The 23,371-nt window shown below is 36.8% G+C and overlaps 1 protein-coding gene across 2 annotated transcripts in view; it reads right to left on the minus strand.

The window, feature by feature from the left end:
* The window catches only part of LOC145668502 (juvenile hormone esterase-like), a 117,753-nt gene that overhangs the window by 53,741 nt on the left and 40,641 nt on the right, over positions 1 to 23,371 (minus strand). Inside the window, exon 1 of one of the 2 annotated variants that reach the window (XM_081736461.1) lies at positions 21,228 to 21,524. The exons of the other annotated variant lie outside the window; for it this stretch is intronic. Within the exon in view, the coding sequence (XP_081592587.1) occupies positions 21,228 to 21,428 (201 nt within the window). The 5' untranslated portion in view covers positions 21,429 to 21,524. Of the gene's footprint in view, positions 1 to 21,227; positions 21,525 to 23,371 lie in introns of those variants that run through there. 2 annotated transcript variants of the gene reach the window in all.

Consider the following 23,371-nt stretch of genomic DNA (forward strand, 5'->3'; position numbering starts at 1 on the left):
AAAAAAATATATTTTCTGCAGCAGTCAGCTCCTCTAAAAACATACAGGGTGTCTCAAATCTCAAGTAGTAAGTCCTATTGCTATTATTACAATTACAAATATTAATATCCAAAAGTGCCTGAAGTTCTTAATGTACGTAATCTCAGGTAATAAATAGAAACAAATGAAAAAGGAATAAAAATGGAAGCCTTGCAAGTAAAACGTAGACAAATTCACCAATGTTCAGAAGATAATGCTACAATGCACTAAGCAGAGTGGGTCGGTGGGTCAGAGTGGGTCACATCCTGTTGACCACGACCCACTGACTCAAAATCACAAATCTTGACCACTTGACCTACGACCAACTGACCCACTCAATGTCTGGTAGGACTTCTTTCTTTTGCCTAGCTTGTAGGGATAAAGTTTTATTTATTTATTTATTTATTTATTTATTTATTTACAAAAGTGACTTCCCTCAAGAGTTGTCACTGGTAGTTTTATTCTAATTTTGTATTCTTACATTTAAAAGAATATAAGCTAGGATATAAATGACTATTTACTTCAAACAGAATAACGTCAATGTATTTTTTTTTAAAAAGTTTGGATACAGAGACATCGAATAGGGAATGTGATATGCATAGCGTGGCGAGATCCCAGAAAATTGGGAAATATCCGGTATAGAAAACAGATTTACGGTCATATTACGTTTAGTTACTATTGTGTAATTACTGAAACAAAAACAGTTGTCCCACAACAACGTAGCAACATGAAGTGTGTGTGAAATATTCCCGCAGTTTTGTCCTTGAAGAAATAATGATCATGATTCTGTAGTTCAAACGTTTATTCTTAGCATTGACCTTCGTATCCTTCAACTAAGATAATTCGAGAGAAACTATGTTTTACTGCTATTATAACATTTTTTTGTAAACAAAAATATTTACCACATATTACACAGAATCCAATCTATGTATATTCATGGAAAACAGAAAAGTGAAAAATTGGTCACATATACATGTTGTAACCAAATTGGAAACCGAAGGATAGGGTTATCTTTGATGATTACTTAGTGATTATTCGTCATTACTTACATCGTTATAGCAACTTAGCAATATATATATATATATATATATATATATATATACGCATATATAAAGCCCAATTTTTTGTGAGTAAGGTATCATTTACAGAAAGCATAAAGCATTTTTATTTTTCAAACGGTATGAATTAAACACTGGCGGCTCTTGAGGGCGGTATCGGTAGAAGTTAGCAATTTTATCTCTACAAGCTAAAGAAAGAAAAGTTAGCCTACATTATCACTTACTTTTTGTGTACCAGTGACCCAAATCGAATTAGGGATGGGCAAGAACGAGTTTTCATTGAAACTCGACTTGACTCGAAACAGACATCTTTGAGCTCAATTTGAGAGAAATCACACATGTATGCCAGACGTCGCTGCTTGCGAGATAAGAAAACGACTCGCAAATTACAAGTGAAGAGCAGAGGAAGAAATATTTATACCAGTAAGTCAGATCTTCAAAGACGAAATGACAGTACCAGTAAACCAAGGTTTAGATTTGGTGACAAAACTTCCAATGTACAGCGACAAGAAAGGTTATTTGAACAAAGCAAGGAGAAAAGCTCTCGGCCTGAAACAGGACACACCAACGCCTAGCAACATCTCCTTCCCTGACGATATTCTCCTATGTGAGGATGGATCCTCAGTCTTGCAATACGACAGGTTAGAAGAAGACAAAAGGATTTTATGTTTCGGTTATGAGGGTTTAAGATGAGCACTGAAAAACAGTGAGGAATGGTTCTTGGATGGAACTTTTAAGAGTTCCTGTAAACATTTTGCACAACTATATACCTTACATGCTAATATTGGAAGTATACATAGCAATACATCGGTCGTGCCCATTCTTTATGCATTGCTGCCCGACAAACGTGACGTCACGTACAGATATGTTTTCATTCGTAAAATCATGTAGAGCTAACCCAAAATTGCTGAAAGTCGACTTCGAAGCAGCAGCTGTGAATGCTCTGAAGGCTGTATTCCCCGCTGCTCAGATCTCAGGGTGCAACTATCACTTTCACCAGGCAATTTGGAGGAAGGTACAGGCTCTCGGCAAGGTAGAGGAGTACACAAAAAGAAAAGATACACGCAACCATGAGTGGATGTGTGCTTCTCTGGCACTTGTGCCTCTGGAGTGCGTTGACGATGGTTGGTTGGTAATCATGGAGGACTGTCCAACAGGAGAAAAGGTTGAGGCGTTCAATGAATATTTTATTGAACAATGGCTGGAGAATCCTAACGTTCCTAGAAAATGTGGAACTGCAGTAGGCAAAGGCACAAGACGAACAACGTCGTTGAAGGTTGGCATCATCGATTGAACAGCACCATATCAAGAAATTCACCGCATCTCTTCTCTCTTATAAAGGTGTTGAAAGCAGATGCCACATCCAGTTTCCATGTCCTTAACAGACAGGAAGTGTTTGACAACAGCCAGAAGAGGAGAAGGTTGACATATATGAAGATGGTGACTTGAAGAGATGTCTCATGAGATGAGGAACGTGCATAAACTCGAGTAGGCTAGATATTGTAAAGTGTAAATATTCATAAGCTTGTAGCCATGTATTATTTTCGACGAGGTGCAGTTAGTACGGATATACTCGACAAGGCTCCTATCGAAGCCGCCTTGGGGTATGGATCGAGTGCATTGTAATTATGTAGTCATTGCTTTTTTCCATGCTCTTGAGCGGCATGTTATAGGTCGTCCAGACGTATCAACATATATTTTTTATTGTTTTGCATAAATGTGTTTTGCATAAGTTTGTATCCAAACTAACTTTTGTAGCTGTCAAGTGTTGCTTGAATATGCGTAACTTTGTACTGATGTGGTTTAATTTTAATATTTCATAAGTTTGTAGCCAATTGTATGACGTTATTAAGTTTTGCATGAATGTGCGTAATGTATTGGTTTTGTTTTATTTTCATATTTTATAAGTTTGTAGCCAGTTTCTTATAGTCAGTTCCCTTTTTTATATAAACAGGTTTCCACCCCTCTGCGCACCTCGCCTCAAGGAGCGTGCGGATTAGCACGATAATAAATAAAGATAAAAATACCGTGCCGATGTGCACGAAAATCGTGCTGTGCGGATGTGCACCACACCCATAGATTCACTTCTCAAGCGTTAAAAGCGGTATTTTGTAACAACCTGCATGACAACTTTACCACCACCTGTTAAGGTGAAACTGATTCCGAAATTTACCCGCACCAAGCTCTTTTTTAGAAGTTAACAAGAACATAGTACAGTATGAGCGTTGAGAAGCTTATGGAATGTACTGTTAAGTCAGTGTCAGAGTTATGATTATGATTAACTCAGTATGAGTGTTAATGAGAAATAGACCAAAATTATTATTAGGGCTAACTCAGTATGAGAGTTAATGAGATATAGCCCAAAATTATAATTAACTCAGCATGAGAGTTAATGAGAAATAGACCAAAATTAGGATAGACTCAGTATTAGAGTTGATGAGATATAGCCCAAAATTATAATTAACTCAGCATGAGAGTTAATAAAATATAGCCCAAAATTAGGATAGACTCAGTATTAGAGTTGATGAGATATAGCCCAAAATTATAATTAACTCAGCATGAGAGTTAATAAAATATAGCCCAAAATTAGGATTGACTCAGTATAAGAGTTATAATTAACTCACAAGTAAACCTTACGTTTGGGTGAATCGAGTTGCTGACTGAGAAACATATAAGAAAGTAGTACTAAATGTGGTCAGTATTTCAGTGAAGTTTTAGGTGCGAAGCTCCAGGGGTTTAGGAGATACAGCTACCAGAACATCACATGGAAGTACAGAATAGTCTTTATACAGTTGGAGGTAAAAGCTCTGTAAGACCTCTTGTAACGACAAAAGATGAATAACAAATATATGGGTACATATTAGGACTAGGGGGAAGTCATATAGTAAGGGTATACCTGACGGCGGCCATCTTGAATTCCGCCATTTTGAATTAAGGTTAAGTTTTTAAAATAGGAATAGGGTCATGTGATACATGATTTAAGGCGCAAATTTAATCAGAAGAACAATGGTGACGTTAATTTTGATTTACGTGCAATTGGTAAAAAGTTATAGGGAAATTAAATATTGTTGCTGCATATGTGTTAGTCCTTTACCCCACCTTGTAAATTTTGTGTTAATGATAATAATTAAATAAAAAGCAGATGGATAAATATTAGGTCTATGGTAAGAGTTGCCTTGATGGCGGCCATGTTCAAATCCGCCATTTTGAATCAGACAAAAGTTTTAAACAAAACGCATAACAGTGACACCTTATTAATAGCAAATTTTACCATAAATCCAACGGTATAACCATTTGTGCTTTATCATTAACCAGCACAAAATTAAATGGATCGCTCCTTACGACTACTGCTTTGACGGAATTGTTAACGACAAATGTGTCAAGTGTAACTCGATTGCCTTTTTCAGGTGTGCTCAGTGTGAGTAGAGCATTTGTGCAAGTCATGCACTCTTTTCTGAACTATATATTGATTGTACTAATTGAGGACTTTTCTGGAACAAAGACCCAAGTTCAATTATGACTCAATTCCACTTTGGTCATTTTTCCTTAAATTAGCAATTTGTTTATGCGATAACAAATGCTGGTTAATGATAAAGCAAAAATGGTTATACCGTTGGATTTATGGTAAAATTTGCTATTAATAAGGTGTCACTGTTATGCGTTTTGTTTAAAACTTTTGTCTGATTCAAAATGGCGGATTTGAACATGGCCACCATCAAGGCAACTCTTACCATAGACCTAATATTTATCCATCTGCTTTTTATTTAATTATTATCATTAACACAAAATTTACAAGGTGGGGTTAAGGACTAATACATATGCTGCAACAATATTTAATTTCCCTGTATCTTTTTACCAATTGCGCGTAAAACAAAATTAATGTCACCATTGTTCTTCTGAATAAATTTGCGCCTTAAATCATGTATCACATGACCCTATTCCTATTTTAAAAACTTAACCTTAATTCAAAATGGCGGATTTCAAGATGGCCGCCGTCAGGTATACTCTTACTATATGACTTCCCCCTAGTCCTAATATGTTCCCATATATTTGTTATTCATCTTTTGTCGTTACAAGAGGTCTTACAGAGCTTTTACCTCCAACTGTATGAAGACTATTCTGTACTTCCATATGATGTTCTGGTAGCTGTATCTCCTAAATCCCTGGAGCTTCGCACCTAAAACTTCACTGAAATACTGACCACATTTAGTACTACTTTCACATATGTGTCTCAGTCAGCAACTCGATTCACCCAAACGTAAGGTTTACTTGTCAGTATGAGAGCTAATAATGCATATAGTCCAAAATTATAATTAACTCAGTAGAGAGTTAATGAGATAAAGCTCAAAATTATGATTAACTCTTTGTGCTTGAGGCTAAATTCTCATGCGTAGTCTGAAAAAATCAATGAAAACGAATTTTTATTGCGCTGAAACACGTGCTGAGTTCTAGATTGTATTTATTGTTGTTTTTCCTCTCTTAACGGTGACACACACTCCTAATAAAGACGCACATACTACTTATGACTTTTAAAGTGTATGTAGTTTTTGCTTAAAACAGAAAAGATAATCAACGTAAAAGAAACATGTGAATAATTTGATGAAAAGTAAATATAAACTTACTAAGACATGAGACAATTATGTGACCTACAATTTGTGACTTGTTTACGTTTCTATGTATGACCTTACATGTTCGTCTTCATTCTTCTATAGACATAATAAAGAAATAGCGGCAATATGCTAATACAGGTATGATTGACTTCATCTAACTCTAAATATAGAATAATATTTGAATCAATAATTTCCAAAGATACTAACAAATTCGTGCTAGTGATATGCATGACTTAATTTATCATTTATGTGATTGCAAGGACAACTACTTCCTGATAACATCCAGTGTAACATTCAGTTCTACATACTTCATACCAAAAGTTAATGACATAAATGCAGACGTGGATCTACATTTAAAGATGGAATCCGATCCAATGTAATGCGTCCAAATGTTAGTGCTCTCCCAGCGGGAACTGAACGCTGGAACGTATACTCCAAAAGGCGCATGTAATGGCTACTAGTAATTATAGACCAGAATGGAAAGGTCTATTTTCTTGCTCTGTACCCAGACCTTTATCCCACAGGGTTCCCAACTAGAACTATATTTAGCACGCAATTGATGGTAATTAATACGAGTGATTGTAATTGGACAGTTTTAGAAACTACATTTGGCCATTCTTTAACATGACGAAAAATATCCAAAAGTGTTCTATCAGTGAAGAAGAAATGCCATTGGTTAATAACAATTGCCCTAAGAATGTTCAAAATGTATCAGAATTTCTGTTGTGTCCAATGAATATACAAGAAGGAACTACTCGTAAATGTGTAAAGTGTTTCAAAAGCGTTTCTGTGCTTCTATACTCTTTGACACAATCTTATCGTTTAGTTTTGCATTATATATTTATCTCACAATTTTGCTTTCAAAAGCCCTCAGTCTCTATTCTTCTTTGTGACTTAGTGATCAATCTGTGAATCAGAGGGCTACAATGATTCATCAACACAGCTTTCACCTCTGGCGCGCGGGACTCCTGATTCGATCTCAAGTCATCTTAATTCCTGGTGTACAACATCATATCTGTGTTTTCTCTGAGTTTTCCTGTTTCTTCTCTAGGGATGCAAGGACTTTAATAAAATGCTTTCTTGAAGCGAAGAAGAAAAACATTTTCCGCTGCTCTTTTTACCTAGGAATTCTGGTGTTTCTTTTTAAATATTTCAACTGTAGTGGAAACAGCAGTATACTCTATATTTGTTTCCCCGTTGTAACTTGAAAAACCATTTAGTTATTGCATTTTGAAGAAAAAAATCTGAAAAACTTCAGAATCGAAGAAAATGATCATTCGATAGGAAAGAAAAAGGGGAAATCAGTGGATCCTCCATTCGTCCTCTCCCCCTCTCTCCTGCCACCATACCCTCTAGTACGTCTCTTATGATACAGTTCCTTCTTAGGCAATGTCCCAGCTAGTTTTTCTTCCTCTTCTCAATAATATTTAAAACTGTTCTTTTTTCCTCCACTATTTCTAATACCCTCTCATTCGTTTTCCGCTCGACCCAGCAAATTGTCTCTATTTTTCCTCTACACCAGCTTCCAGTCGTTTTCCATCATTCTTTCGTAATGTAAATGTTTATGTCTCACACAGTACAATAATCCGCTCAAGGTATTTTATGAGTCTTTTCATCAACTCTGTATTCAAGATCCCACAAAACAGACTTACTTCTAACGGCTTCTTTCACCATTCCTATCCTTCTTTTTATTTCACGTTCGCATTTCATATCATCCTAATAATGCTACTCTCTTCCTATTTCTATGTTTATCACTACTGTGGTCCATTAAAAAAAAATTGTTAAAAGTTATCTCTGTCAAGTGGTACAAAGCTTCAAGAAATTGTTGATTTATGTGGAAAAGGAAGAAGAGAAGCAGTGAATAATGTAAGATAGTGTTTAGCAGAGTTGGCGTGAGTCAATGAAAACTTGACCCACAATGAACTACTTCGACCCACCACTTACCATGAATCACTCTCACCCACTGTGACCCACTCCGACCCACTAAAACCCATCGTCATCAACTTTGTCTCATTATCCAATTTTCGCAAAAATTCGAACTTCCACTCTCCGCTTACGATATGTATTATAATGAGAGCGATATGGTAACATCCCAGTTAGAATTAAGGTCTAACTATATACCAAAAGTCATTTCATTTGACTTTGGAATTTGGCTGTGATGATCAGGCACACATAGTTACATTCATTTTTTTTTATATAGTAATTCATATATTACAGGTGATTCAAAAATGTATTTTTTCCAGTAGTTAGCTCCTCTAAAAACTCACAGGCTGTGTGTCTCGAAAGCCAAGTAGTAAGTCCTATTGCTATTATTACAATTACAAATATCAATATCCAAAAGTACCTGAAATTCTTTTTTCACTTAGATATAATTACTCACCTCAAGCAAGTAAAAAGGAACAAGTGAAAAAGGAAGAAAATGGAAGCCTTGGAAAGTAAAACGTGGACAAATTCACCACTGTTTAGAAGATGCTGTCTACAATGAACTGAGCCGAGTGGGTCGTTAAGTCATAGTGAGTTAGTGGATCAGTGGATAGGGTAGGTCACGGTGAATGGTGAGTCGCAGTGGGTCACATCCTGTTAACCCAGGAACCACTGACCCATCGACCTACTCCGTCTCTGGTGTTTAGGTAAACTTGTATAAGTTTAAATATAAAAATAGAACCAGTCATCGTTCCTACTAGTTTATGTGCTACCAATTAGATAATCTCCTTAAATTTCGTCTCAAAATTTGATGCCTCTGGTAAGAGCTCATATCCTTCGGATTCCAAGTTAACCTGTAGGGGCTAAAAAGGAACGTTAAGCTAGAATTGCTTCGTTTTGGTAAACATAAAGCGAAATACACTTATCGAACATTGCAGATCGCTGGTTCCTGAGATGAGACTAAATTTATGCATGAAACAATTTATTAAGAATAACATAAAGGAATATTTACGTTCAGGACTGAAAATTGTAATGAAAATTAAAATCAAAAGACACGAAATAGAACATTCGTAGCATCAGTTAGTAGGTGGTTAGTTGAACAGATGTTATGAACCGTTGAATCAGTACGAACAAAGAATAATATTATTGACAGTGATTTCGCTACTGCCAACATGGAGCATTTTAGCGATAGATAATTCCATAGTCATAAGTATACACCGTGGGTCGAAATTTACAAGTTATAATAGGGGTGCGAAATATTCACTAAGAATTTCTGTCGCATATTTTGTAAGTGTTTTCGATAACTTGCCTTCCCACCATACTATAATGAATATATGCGTTCGGGACGCTGAAAATTTTCTAAAAAATTTGGATGTCAGCCTAGTTTAGGACAGGTTTCAACCTACGTTAAGTAATAATAATAATAATAATAATAATAATAATAATAATAATACCTGATTCCTATGTCTAGCGCTATCACTGATGTTTCGTGTTTTATTTTAATTAATATGTAATATTAGATGCACTAGAAACACATTACATTACTTGACAATTATGTATTTCGCTTATTCATATTCCAGTGTGTTATTCCTTGATTTTATGCACATCAAGTGTATCATTGGAGTCATCAATAAAAATTGTAACTCATATCACACCATTGTAAAACCTGACGGAAAACGTATGTTGTTGAATTCTGTGGGAATGGAACCTTAATCCTGGTATCACTGATATCAGTATTTCGATCAGATTTGTGTTTCGTTCATTTTGTAGTCTGTGTAGAGTGTACAGAGGAAATTAGTACATTCCTGTATAGAGCTATGCTGTGGGTGATGTAGCGACAATTGCCATCAACAAGAAAGTAGTCTATCTTAATCTGAAGATTCTAGTGACAATTGCGATCAATTCTCATACACTTCAAGAAAAAACACATTTTTATGGTGTTAAACATTAGATGACTCGTTGCCAATCTGATGTAGTTGATAGGTTTTATTTTGCTCATAAAGATTATTTATGTATTTATTGTATATGAGAAATATGCAATGTTGAGTAGCAGAACGCATCTATTATAGTTCGATTTCCCTCAACAGTGGTGCTTATACTACTTGTGAATATAGTAAAGTTTGCAAATAAAATTTGAAATATAATAAAGTTTGCATGACAAAAATCTAGTTATTGAATAGATTATTCGGATTTCAATTTAACATATTGTCATAATTCGTCGATGTTTCCACGAATTGGTGAATATCACAACTCCGCTGCAGGCACGTAGCCAAAGGGTGGGTCTGGGGCGTCCGGACCTCCCTTCGAAACCAGAAATAAAAATATAAGGATCAAACAAAAAGAATTTCTAGAAAATTTCTTGAAAATATGAAATGAAATGAAATCTTTGAGTTTTACGTCCCTCGGTTATGCCGGTTAGGCTAAAGGTGACGGTGATGATGAGTAATGAATGAAATGGTGGAATGAAGAAAGTGGGAGGAAACGGGAGAACTCCGAGAAAACCCACGCACACGGTGTTTGTCCACCACAAAGTTCACTTGGCGGGGGCTGGGATCGAACCCGGGACCCCAAGCACCAGAGGTGAACGCTCTACCACTTTTTTTATTTCTTTTTTTTAAATACTTTATTGTACTCTTATTTAGCCAATTACATCAGAAAGGATTAACAAAGAAAATTGTACTGTGAGCATCCAATTATACCAAAAAAAAAAAAGTACAATAGACATCAATAAACTGCTGCTAGAAAATTAGCAAACTTTTGTTTACGAATTGAAAGTGCTAGAGTTTGCATACGGAACAATAATTGATTGACATACAAAGTCACATTATTATTAAAATCATTACATAAAAGAATATCGATAGTTTGGGACGTGATCCATAAAATTGCGTTATGTTTAGTGCTGGGATAAAATTGATAATCCGGAAGCAGCATGAATGACGTACAGTGAATATTAGAAGGAGTTGTTCTGCAGATACGGGCAATGATTTTTTGATAATGAAACCATATAGCTGTGTTTCGTGAGCAGCTTTCGAGCCGGTGTTGGAGAGTATCGAGAACATAACAAGTACCGCAGAAAGAAATATTACAGATACCCAATTCATAAAGTCTCCCGTTAGTAGGATATATATTATGAACAACACTGTACCAAAGAGATTGCATGGCAGGAGACAATACCGGAGTATGAATGTTTTCCCAGATTTTCTTCCAGTGTGTCATTGGGTAATGTTCTACAATACGGGGAACCGAAGTTGTGGTGCCATGATAATGATTATATAATTGTCTAACAGAAAGATCTTCAAGGTGACTCCGTGCGATAAGCGAGTAACTAATATCAAGAAATACGTCCTTGAGGTATGGCACAAGGGAAATCCAAGGTTGTATATGCAGGGGAGCTTGTAACTCAATATGACGTAGTGGTACACATAAGGCCTTGCTGGAAAAGGATTCGGAGTAGGAGCATAATGTTTGGCAGACGCGATGAATCAGCAGCGAGTAGCTCTGAAATTTAATGTCTTTAAGGCCAAGGCCACCATCACGTTTTGATAAACACGCAGTCTCGTGACTTACCCTTAGGCAGTGATTATGCCACAGCAGTTGCCCTGTTTGTTTTCGTATGATACTTAGGTATTTCTTCGGCAAGGAAAAAAATTGACTCAGAAACCAAAGACGACTAAAAATAAAAACATTTAAAAGGTATACTCTGCCTGCAAGACTGACCTGCCGGACTTTACTTTGGTGTATGAGAGCAACCAAATTACAGGTTGTGGTATGAAAATTGTAGTCTATAGTATCTGCTATGCGACGTTGCCAAGTTACGCCTAAGATTTTGATGCGATCAGTAAAGGGGAACGTAGACAAATACACGTGTTGGTCAGCCGGATTTATAAACATCAGGCGTGACTTTTGTTTATTGAGAATAGCACCTGAAACGCCCTCATAGTTCGATATGAGAAGTTCAACACGTGACAGTTCCTGTGGACTGGTAATGAAACAATGTATATCGTCTATAAATGCTTGTAATTTTAAGGATGTTGCACCAATCTGTATACCTTGAATGTGTTGTTCCAGTGTTAAAAGAAAGGGAACAAGAACCAAGCTATACAGAATGGCAGACAGGGGGCAACCTTGTGCAATACCTCGACGTACATTGATAGGATATGTAAGTGCACCATTAACCTTTAATCTTACATATCGTTGAGTATAAAGAAATTTAATCAAATTAAGAAAACTGTCTCCAAAACCATAGTTTTCAAGTACCTTAAACATGTAATCATGTGACAATCTGTCAAATGCCTTATGAAAATCAAGCGCCAATAAAGCGACCTGCGGAGAACTTGTTTTCTGACACCAATGAATACCTTCTCGTATATTACTTAGTTCTAAAAACATAGGTTTTGTATGTTTTAAACCATACTGATCATTGTGTAAGACTTGATTCAGAAACGGTTCTAAACGAGAGGCAAGGCAACGGGATAAAATTTTCTGGTCAACATTAAGGAGGGTAATCGGTCTAAAATTATCAAAGTCATGCGCACCTGCATGTTTAGGTACAAGTACCATTATGCCAGCGGTAAAGGAAGAGATGCACGTGGGCGTGAGTCGGAGTTCGTTATACATTTCTGTGAGAAAAGGCGTAAGAATGCTGTGAAATTGGCGGTAAAATTCTAGTGTAAGACCATCGGGTCCCGGAGATTTATTTAACTTCCCCGCAAAAATAGCTTGCTTGACTTCTCTTTCTGTAAAGGGGGCATTGAATATGTTACGAGCCTCCCGGGTGAAAGTACCGGTCGGACGCTCGAAGCAAGGGTCAGAAGATTGGGTTGGAGCGGGGGAATATAGGTTCTGGTATGCATCGTACAAAGCTGGGATTACCTGATCATGCTCGTGAACTACACCGTTAGGAAAGGAGACCTTGGAAATAAGGTTTTGTTTACCTCTGCGCCTTTCACAGATAACTGTATGTAAAGAGGGAACTTCATGCTGAAGCATCGTTGTTTTGCCTCTCGTGAAAAAACCTTGATTTTTCTTTCGATGTAAAGTGAGTAGGAGTGCCTTAATTTCATTAATACGAGGGAGTACGTCTACTCCTTGAGCAAGTTCTTTATAGTAGTCACATAATAAGTGATGGTAATAATTATATTGCTCTTTAAAAAGAGAGGATTTGTCTTTGCAGTGCTGTTTACAGATAGACCGAAAGGACGGTTTAATGTGATGTAACCACCATGAAAACAAACTTTTCTTGTGAGATTTAAAGTGCATTAAATAGTTCCACCTATTGGTAATTAGCAACTGTAGATCCTCGTCAGGTAAAATGCTGTTATTGAGTGACCAAACAAAGGATGATTTTAAGTACTTACGGATGGGTAGATCAATGGTACAAACCACAGCACAGTGATCAGAAAAGCATACCGGTTGAACGTTTATGGAGCGCACAAAATTAATTAAAGTGGTACTGACATAGATCCTATCCAAACGTGAGGATCCATTTCGTCGAAAAAAGGTGTGCCCTGGGGTGTTACCTTTATAATGACGCCATACGTCAACTAACTTAAAGTCTTGAATCAATTTACGTAATGTAGGAGAAGTATTGTAACCAAAACTTGAGTCTATAGGATCTAACACTGCATTGTAGTCTCCTACACAAATCAAATCTCTGGTACCAGAATGTAACTCCATTGGAACGTCAGTGAGATAGAAGGAGTTTCGCTCAGTACGTTTGTTATTCCCGGACGGCGAATATAAATTACAAAAGTGTATGCTTTCATAATTGGCTGCGATAATACGTCCTGACGGAAATTTTGAGAAAGCGGTTAATGAGATATCTTTGCGATATATAATAGCTGTTCCAGAACCAGTTTCGGGAGGATTGACTTCCCACAAATGATTAAAAAGAAAGGAGAAATTGTCAATATTGCATTCTTGAAGGAAAATTATATCCAGAGACGATTTGTTGATGTAATCGGCTAGCGCTTTTTGCTTGGTGAGACTAGAAATGCCGTTGACATTAAGAGTGGCTATACGCGTGGCATACATATTTAATGGCCACAGAAAAATAAAAAGACACCAAAAAAGCACGACACAAAGAAATGACACAATACACTTGAAACAACAAAGACGGGGGGCAACACTCGCACACATTCCCGTTCTATACTGGAAGGTGATATGATCACTTGTCCGAAGAGGTAACACTATCATTTTCCTTAGCACTTGCTTCACTATGATGGGAATCTACTCGTGACCTCGTGAAACCAGACACACAATTGTTGTTTACGGGGGGAACGCTCTTAGTTTTCTGAAGTTTATTGGCTCTACTGGATGTATCACGAGGGGAAGACTGAGATCGACCTTTGCGACGTCTCTTCTCGGGTAGAGAGGGAAGCTGGGATGCTTCTGTAGATGATGAATCTCTATCGAAAGAATCCGTCACTTCCTGGTGAGAGTCATCAATGCCCACTAACGGTGGGGTACTTACCGTGATTTCAGGTAGCGTATCCATCTCCGATGCGGAAGATGCTGAAACAGTAATGCTCTGTTGTGGAACATCCGAACTATTAGGCGCTATGGTAGTGGAACTGGAAGAGTCACTCTGCGTTGCATTAGAAGCAAGGGTCTGCTGGGAGGCAATAGCAGGAAAACTGGTGTGAGATGCAGCTGTAGAACTAGGGGGGACACCAAGCGGACAAGTGGATTCAGTTTCATTGAGTGCCTTAGCAAAAGGACTTGCAGCAGTTGCAGTTGAAGGTGGAAGGTTCTCCTGTAAAGTTGGAGGACGTTTCTCACTTAATACAGGAAAACTAGTAAACGAATGAACGTTCGGTTGAGTATCCACTTTATTCAAATTGCCGGGCATGGGCGGGGCTCTGGATGGTGAGACACTGGATACTGAAGCTGGTACGGTTGGAGGGAGACGACGCTTTGTACATTCCATCAGAAAATGATTTGGTGAGTCACAAATGGCGCAGGTTTTAACTTGACCTCCATACGTTAACCACAAACGTAAACCACAGATAGTCACATAAGAAGGTATGGGGCGCTTAATGCTCATACGTATTATCTTTCTCCCAGTCCTTACTTCATAGATGTGTCCAGTAGAATACATTTCGTCTGCAATTGACTTAATTTCACCGTACTGAGAAAGCACACGAGAAATATGATGATCTTCCAACTCGGTGGGTACCAAATGTAAACGGACAGTCATAATATTGGAACTGGCAGAATCGATTAAAATGTTATAAGTACCAAGATCATCTGAATAACTAACCTTTCCATTCACTCGAAACAGAATTTGTTCACAAAGCACTTGTGAGATTAACTTAACATATAACTGTTTGCGACTATAATCAAACTCAATACTGACAACTTGATCAGGAAGCAGATGAAAAGTATTGCGGATCCATTCATGCAAGACCAATGTGTTAGGCTTGTTCACAACATCTTGAAATGACAAACGTAAAGTATTCACTCGGATAACAGACATAATGCACTTAGTAGGTAAACTTGTACTTCACACTAGACAATATGATGAAAAGAGTAAATATAACTCGAACTACTTGGTAGTAGAAAATACTCCACTTGACAATGCAGGTTGAGTTGAAGCAAGTTAACACACTCACTACTTCCACTCGAACACCTACCGGAACAACGAGGTGAACGGCACGGCGTCTGCCGAGCAACTGCACACCACTGAGCCACCGCGGCCCCCATTTTCTTGAAAATATCTAGAAAAGTTACGGAATTCTCAGACTTTCTGATACTAGCCAGAGAATTTTCAAGTTTTCGAAATAATAGTTCCGTTCTGTAATAATATGGACATTTTTTATAATAATTTTTCGTCATCACTTCTCTGCAGTATCAAAAACATGTTATTTGAGAAACAGTTGGAATATTGCTCCTTTAACTTGTCATTTGGAACAGATAGTAATTAAGTAATTGACGGAATAATAAAAACAAAAAGGTTGTGTGGAGAGAAAGTTCTGTTAATGATTGATTCAACAGAGAATGGAACGCAGATATTTAAAATATTTTACAAGACATTATTGGATATGTACTTTTTCTAATAGGGAATGTGTACTTTTTATAATAGTTGAGGTCATAATGAAAGGAAAATGGTTATATTTGAATGAACAAAGGAAGGAACGTAGATATTGTAAAACCTTTTTAATACTTTTTTTACTCGAGATTTCTTCATAGTTTGTTATTAAAATACTTACTAACATATCCTCATTTTATTGTCCTAATAAACCAATATATGTTCCAGTAAAATAGTTTAGATTGATGGAGCCCCTGATGTGATAATGACAATATTTCATGTCACGGACCCCTCTATTACGAAATCCTGGCTACGTGTCTGTCTGGTGTATCATGAACCAGCAAATGCAGAATTTGACATGTTGAGTTTCATGTCGCTATTTATATTGGAACAAATTGTAATTTGTTCTGACAACGTTCAGTTTGTCTCGTATATACATATTCACTAATTAGCAAGTAACGCAAAATTTACGAGTTTCAACGTCGTTTTCTCGACACGATGATTTTATATATTCGCCGGTTCGCAATGTAGATTATGGGAGAAATGGGATACTCGCCAGTTCATGAAAACATCAACGGATTGTATTCTTGTTGATTCTAATGTAGTGTTTAAAGTTCATAAATAGTAGGCTGATAAGGGAATTATTTTGTAATACTATTAAAATAAATAACGATATCAGAGACAAAACGAAGACCAATTATCTCGACTTTTCCATTAGCAAAAATATATGAAAACAATGTCATGGATTTGAGCGTCACAGTATCAGAGAGAATATATTGTAATAAGCCCAGTCAAACTACAATATTCTGTTTCACCGAATTGAATCGATATTTATAAATTTACTCCCCCAAAGGCACGCGGGACCTCTAGCTTTCCAGTTATTTTACCCTATGGATTGGCAAAATTTTATGGTAAATCGAAAAATGATTATTCTCGTTGTGGCAAATCCCATGCATAGAACATATTCTTGAAACGCTTCATTGATTCCACAGACGAGCTTCTCGCTACACCTTATCATTTTTTTCTTACTTTATAGTGACTAACGTTAAAACCAGATTTTTGCCAATTTCGGTTTGAATAGGAGTTTAGGAGGGAAAATGGTGCCTATTCTTAAAACGCTAAATCGATTCCACAAAAATCGCTTTACGATGTCCCTTATCGTTTTTATTCTATGTAAATCAATATAGAAGCCAAAAAAATTAGTAGATTTTTTTTTTACCACTTTCGGTTTTAGTACAGAGATTACAGTGGAGATGGAAGATATTTTTGGGACGCTTAATCAATTGCAAAAAAATCGTTTCTCGCTATCTGTGACTATTTTTGTTCTATAATGATCAACGTTAAAACTAGAAATAGTTGAATCCGGTTTTAATACACCAATGAATTCCATGCACAGTCTGATTTTATCAACAATCTCGATTCGTAATTTTTGATCTCGTTCATTCTAATCAAAATCCATGATACAATAAGTTCTTGTGATTCTTTTTGTTTGTCTTCCGCACGGAAGGACGAGCACACAGACAGAAAAAAATAAATATATAAAGAAATTTCAATAAACCAAACTCTTTAAAAGTTAAAATCCGAAATTAGCTAGGGTAGTGCATAACTGTATTTTTTGAAAAAAGCAAGAAGAAAATCTCGCTCCTACTGAAACCTTCTTGCCGGAAATGGAAGTGTATAATTAGGAACCAGCATTTTATTTCTTTATTTATAACTCTTTTTATTCTTTATTCTTCCACATACACATCTTATCAGCTTCACTATACCATCATCACCATAAGCATTCTTTCATTACTTGTAAAGCGGTCCCGGGTTCGATTCCCGGTGGGGCCACTCGGTCGAAAAAGTATAAAATGCTTTTTTCAGGTCAGCCACCCTGAATGAGGTTTTTCTTGGGTTTTCCTCATTCACACCAGGCAAATGCCAGGGTGGAACCTAACTTATAGGTCCCAGGCCGCTTCTTTCCTTCCCCAATCCTTTCTTCCTTCCCTTTCCCCGGACTGTGTGCTCGCCGAGGGACGTCATCCCTCAAAAACGTAAAGGGCTAAATGGCCTTAGATGCCGAAAGCCCAGAAATCTAAAATCCTATCCTGTCCATTACTTGTAGACAGCTTGTGTCAAATGGATTTTGTAGTGGACAAACACCATGTGTGGGAATTTTCTCGGGGTTCTCCCGTTTCCTCCCACTTTCTTCATTCCACCTCGTCTTTCAGTATCACCACCGTCTCCCTTAGTCAACACTGCATAACTGTGGGACGTAAAGTTGAAAGATTTCATTTCATTCACTCGTAGCCAACTTGCCATAAATTTTGAAGCTTCCAGTCACTACCGTCTTCATTCATCCTCTTCGCTTCTACATTGCAATATTCTTCTTCCTCTCATTTACATTCTACCATACATTCCAAATCACATACATTCGTAATGTTTTTTTTTTTTTTTTAGTTTAACGTCCCACGAATATGCTCCGAGACTAAAGAGGCGGTGAGGATAATGAACGAAATAATAGAATGGTAGAAGGAAACGAGAGAACATTGAGAAACTCCACGCACACGATGTTTGTCCACGAAGGAGGATCACCTGGCGGAAGCTGGAGTTGAACCACGGACCAGGGGTAATCACTCCACCATTAAGCCACCACGGTCCCCATTTAAAAAAATTAAAGTCCTAAGAAGTTGTTTTCCTTCGTTTATATGTGTTTTCACTATTGCGTTTCTTTAACCAACTTTCGCTAAAACTTCCTCATTCATTTTGTGTACTATCTAGATAATTTTCTCACTTTTTTTTTCCATATCCATCTTTTCATGCTTCTAGTGGTTTCGGTATTTCGTAATATGTCAATGTTAATCCCGTACAATACACTGTTTAGCCTGACTATAAAGTAGCATATACTCATTAATACTTGTAATTTATTTATTTATTTTCACTCAGAACTCTCGCTAAAGTTATTTGCTACCCTCAACCTATTGTATATAAGTTTTTCGTTCTTCAATTGTACTTTTCCTGAAAAATGAAGAATCCTATGTACACGAGTTCAACCGAATTCATCCGATTGGGATCAAACTTGGCATGAAGGTAGACCCTGCCTTGTCATCCAAGTTTGTGAAATATTGTAGTGTGTTGGCTTTTGGTTCACGAATTATGAAGGCTGTGAAGTGAAAATCTCCGCAAAGCGATTTTAATAGAGATTTGCTTTGTAAAGAAACAATGAAGAATTACTTTTTGCCGTAACTGTGGAACTTACACTTGTTACATTTTTACTTTCTCTCTTTTAGTAATATAAGGCGAGCATCGAGATCACAGAATAGTTTTCTTTTGCTAAATTTATTCTACAAGTTCATATAGACGAAATTGAGAGCCTGAAATGTCCGCAAGGAAACATAAACAATGCTTAAACGAATGCTTAATCGAATTTTTCGTGTTAGGTAATTTCCTGGGAGCTATATTACTATTATTGCAACTCAGAAAATAAGAGCGCTTTTAATAAAGGGAGTGATTAAATGGTAGAGCGCTTACCTCCGTGAGGAAAGGTTTCTGGTTCGATTCCAGCTCGTGAGTGTTCGTGAGTTATGTATCTTTTAACCCTGTTTTCTCACATTTTTTCATTTTATAATGGTTTTCCCCTCTATTATTTATTATCCTTCTCCTGTAACGTAAAATGCATAACTATACATGTTAAATATTTCTTTTTTTCTCCAGTATCCACAGTAGAGTGGTCAGAAAGCAGTGATTAAAAAGCCGGACTTCATGAATTTGTAAACCTATTCCTCACATATGACAATTCAATTCATTAATTGCATTTAGGCATCTTTGGCTTAAGCAAGCGGCCTTCAATACACGCTTGTTCTGCAAGAATTCTTTAAATATGTCACTGCACGTACCATTCTCAATTTTTAAATCAAAGTTGAAACAAATTTAAAGTTCAGACTTAATTGTGGAGATATTAAGACGGTTGCGTTCTTTTATCCAAGCAGCATTCATTAATGAAAATTCCCATTCGCAGTAAGCATTACTACTTTGTATGAAAAGAATATACAAGCCGACTTTCTTCAAATTCTCAAATCCTTCTCTTTGTGTTTTCGCACGTTCTGAAAGTTTTAAATACCTTTCTTCAACAGTTGTACCGTTCTTGAACATATCTGAGGCTGGTACTTCTTGAAACACTGAATTCTTCGTAAAGTCCATCCATGCCAATGGATTTAATATTACATGCCTCAACAGAACTAACAAAATCTTCAAAAGAACACTCGGGATTTCCCAACGAAAGCAACGAGAGTCTCTCTAAAATCATACCTCTCGCGAATGTATTGCGAGCCCGTTTATAAAAATTCAAAAAATCAGATTCGTACTTTGTTTTATCACAAGGAACTAATAGATTCATCTTAGAATTAACTGTCGCTGTGTAATTAGAATTCACTGTGAACTCGCACGCGGTCCAAGGTGAATATGACGCGGTCACACTTTTTTTCTAAAACCATTGAAAGCTTATGAAGCAGTCGAATATCCATAATTGATATGGCCTGGTCAGGGTTGGCAATCTAATGGTTTTCCCACCAAGTTTTGGAACTAAACTTTTCTTACTTTACTAACTAACTGACTAACTCTATGGCCTATGGAACCCGGAGGTTCAATGCCGCGTTCACAAAAGCTCTCCATTGACTTCTATCCTTAGCTAACTGCATCCAGTTTCTACTTTGTATTCCAATCTCTGCGAGATCTATCTTAATATTGTCCTTCCATCTGCGCCTAGGTCTTCCTAATGGTCGTTTTCCGATTGGTCTTCCAGTCAAGACTTTGAAAGCGTTTCTATTTTCTTCCATTCTAGCTACATGACCCGCCCACCTAAGCCTCCTAGACTTGACGACCCTAGCAATGTCGCTTCTGATCTTACTTTACAAGTTACAAAAATATTCAGATAATAATTTGCAAATTCTGGAATGTCTGAGACTAGAACCATCGAACCATGAGAATAATGGAAAGTTAAAACATTCGTGAGATAACTAAAAAGAGGATAAATGAGAGTCCGGTTCGACTACTAAGCCGGACACGGGACAGGACCACCAAAAGCCAGACTGTCCGGCCAAAAGCAGGACATCTTGCCACCCTAATCTACAGCCACATTTTGATATACTTAACCTGTTCTTTCCTAAACAATATTGTTTCAAGAACATCATGAACAAGCCCGAACCTTAAATTCATTGCTGCCCCGTCGATCTGCGGAGATTGAGGTCGAAGTAAATTGCGAGGCACCATTTACAGCAAGAATAAATTATGCTTGGGAAAACTTCGAAGTTTTCATATACTGTATATGTAAATGCTAGTGATCGCTCACTTTGAGTGCACTACGTGACATTAACACCATAGTGGTAAATATGTCTTAGAAAATGATGGTTCATCATTTCTAAATATTTTGAATTCCAAAAATGAATTAGAAATAGTCAACTAATACTTTCTCGTATAGCGCGGGGACTGGGGCGTCGCCTGACATGCCTCACAAACGGTACGGCCCTGTTTCAAGTCTGTGAGAATAATCCTAAGGATAGTGTATTAAATATAAAAGAAAGGAAGGATAAGTATATGACAAAACCTTACCTTAAACCGTAGTTCTCCTACAGGTGGTTTGGCGTACGGAATCGCGTGATAAGCGTAAAATTCTCTCCCACTAAAAGATTTCATTGTTTTTCCTCGTAATTGTCCTTGTTTTATAGTTATAATTGGTGCTTTCGAACCCCATACCGGCATCAAATGCACTAATATACTCCATAATGTAAAAAAGAATACGTTACACTTCATAACGTTTTGTTTACAAAATGCTAATAAAACTGTTGATGTATTACTCACGACCTAACAATTTGAGTGCAAGTGGCACACTAACTCAGCTGTTAAGAGCCATAGAGAGTGTGGTTACACGGTGAATCACGTGAGTAAAAAGTCGGCCTATCTGAGCGGTCTTCGCGCTCAAGGACGCTTGTTTTCATAAGCAAACAATGAAACCTTTTCAGTTTGAGAATTGTTATGCAACCGATAATATCCCTTTGTCACGCTGATGAACCTTATCCGATTATATCATCTTCTTATTCTCACAATAATGAAGAGTAAAAGTGATGTGTTGGAATAGAAACAAAAATGCTACGAACATTTTGTGTAGGAGAGCGAATACGTACATTTGTTCCAATAGAAAAAATGAAATATTTCAGTTTTATGTTCTACGATTGTGCCGGCTACGCTAAAGGAGATGGTGATGATGAGAAATGAATGCAATGGTGGAATGAATACAGTGGGAGGAAACGGAAGAACTCGGAGAAAACCCACAAATTCGGTGTTTATCCACCACAAAGCCCATTTGGCGCGAGCTGGGATCAAACTAGGACCCCATGCACCAGAAGTGAACGCTCTGCCACTGAGCCACCGTGCCCCCTTGTTCCAATAAAGGATAACCTTACAGTTAAATTCTATGAGCACCAGAGAATTTATGTAACCAATTCTATCAATAAGGCTGGCCGTATATTGACCAGAAGACAGGACAGTCAAGTCGATGTTCAGTACTGTGCGTATTGCAACAAAACCTTGTATCATATAGCCACTCAAGCAGATGCTAGACAAAGATCTATCCATCGCTGTGATGCATACAGTCAATTCTCTCTCCACTTCCTCTCCTGCCTTCCCCTGTTTCTGCTTGGCTGGCCTTCCTTTGGTTAATATGCGACCGGCCTAATCCGGAAGTTTTATGCTGACGAAGATGATCATAAATGACTTTGTTTATACCGAGATGTTAAAAGAAAGAAAGAAAAATCACTTAAAACCGACTTTTTTCCATATTTATGCAACATAGAGCTTGTAAAGAACAGAGGACCTACTATATTAACCGTGGGCTCCACCAAACCACGACTGAGCATTGAATCCTAAAACGATAACTATTTGTTACCTACATTCCCTGGTTCATTAAATTAAATAATTGCGAGATTTCTTCATTGTAAATCATTTATTTCCCATGAATTTTGCTTAATTTAATATTTTTTGTATATTTACAGAACTTACAACAACGATGTGTGTTTCTATAATAATTATGACTTTCTTCTTCTTTTTATATTCGGGCTAGTGCTAATTTTAAGCACTTCTAGCCCGTTACCGTTGTATATGGTGCTTGAATTATAGGGAATTACATAAATTGTATACGTGAACTTTCTTAATACAATTATGTAAAGAACCTCAGGACATTACAATAACAATGACAGAAATTGACATTTTAGAATGCATCTGGTACAAAAATAGCCTATCGACATTAGCTTGTAGGAATATATGCAATACATGTAAACATAATGTATTTGTTCCCGTAATTAAGCCGTTAATTCGGCATTTGATAAATATTTCATTTCCTTATTTTTAATATATATCATTAATTGTCTATTCGTGTATTAGATTAATTAAATTGATAAGTTCTTAATATAAATATCTAACAAACACATATGTTATTCGAGATTTCAAAAACAAAAACACATTCATTAGGTTTAAATGTAACAATTATTTTAAAGGAAAATTGCCTTAGTTGTACAGCAAATAAAGTCAAGAAAGACGATAAATACTTATAAACTAAAATGACGTGATATTTAAAACATTAATTATTTGTTGTTATTATTTTACCAAAATTAAAGTAAAATTAAACAAATACACTCTAAAGAAACACACACTAAATTCTTGACTGCGATTGACGAATTATTAATCAGTGCACCCAATTT

The sequence above is a fragment of the Thermobia domestica genome, chromosome 13 (genome assembly GCF_964235325.1).
Source record: "Thermobia domestica chromosome 13, izTheDome1.hap1.1, whole genome shotgun sequence".
NCBI classification, from domain to species: Eukaryota; Metazoa; Arthropoda; class Insecta; order Zygentoma; family Lepismatidae; genus Thermobia; species Thermobia domestica.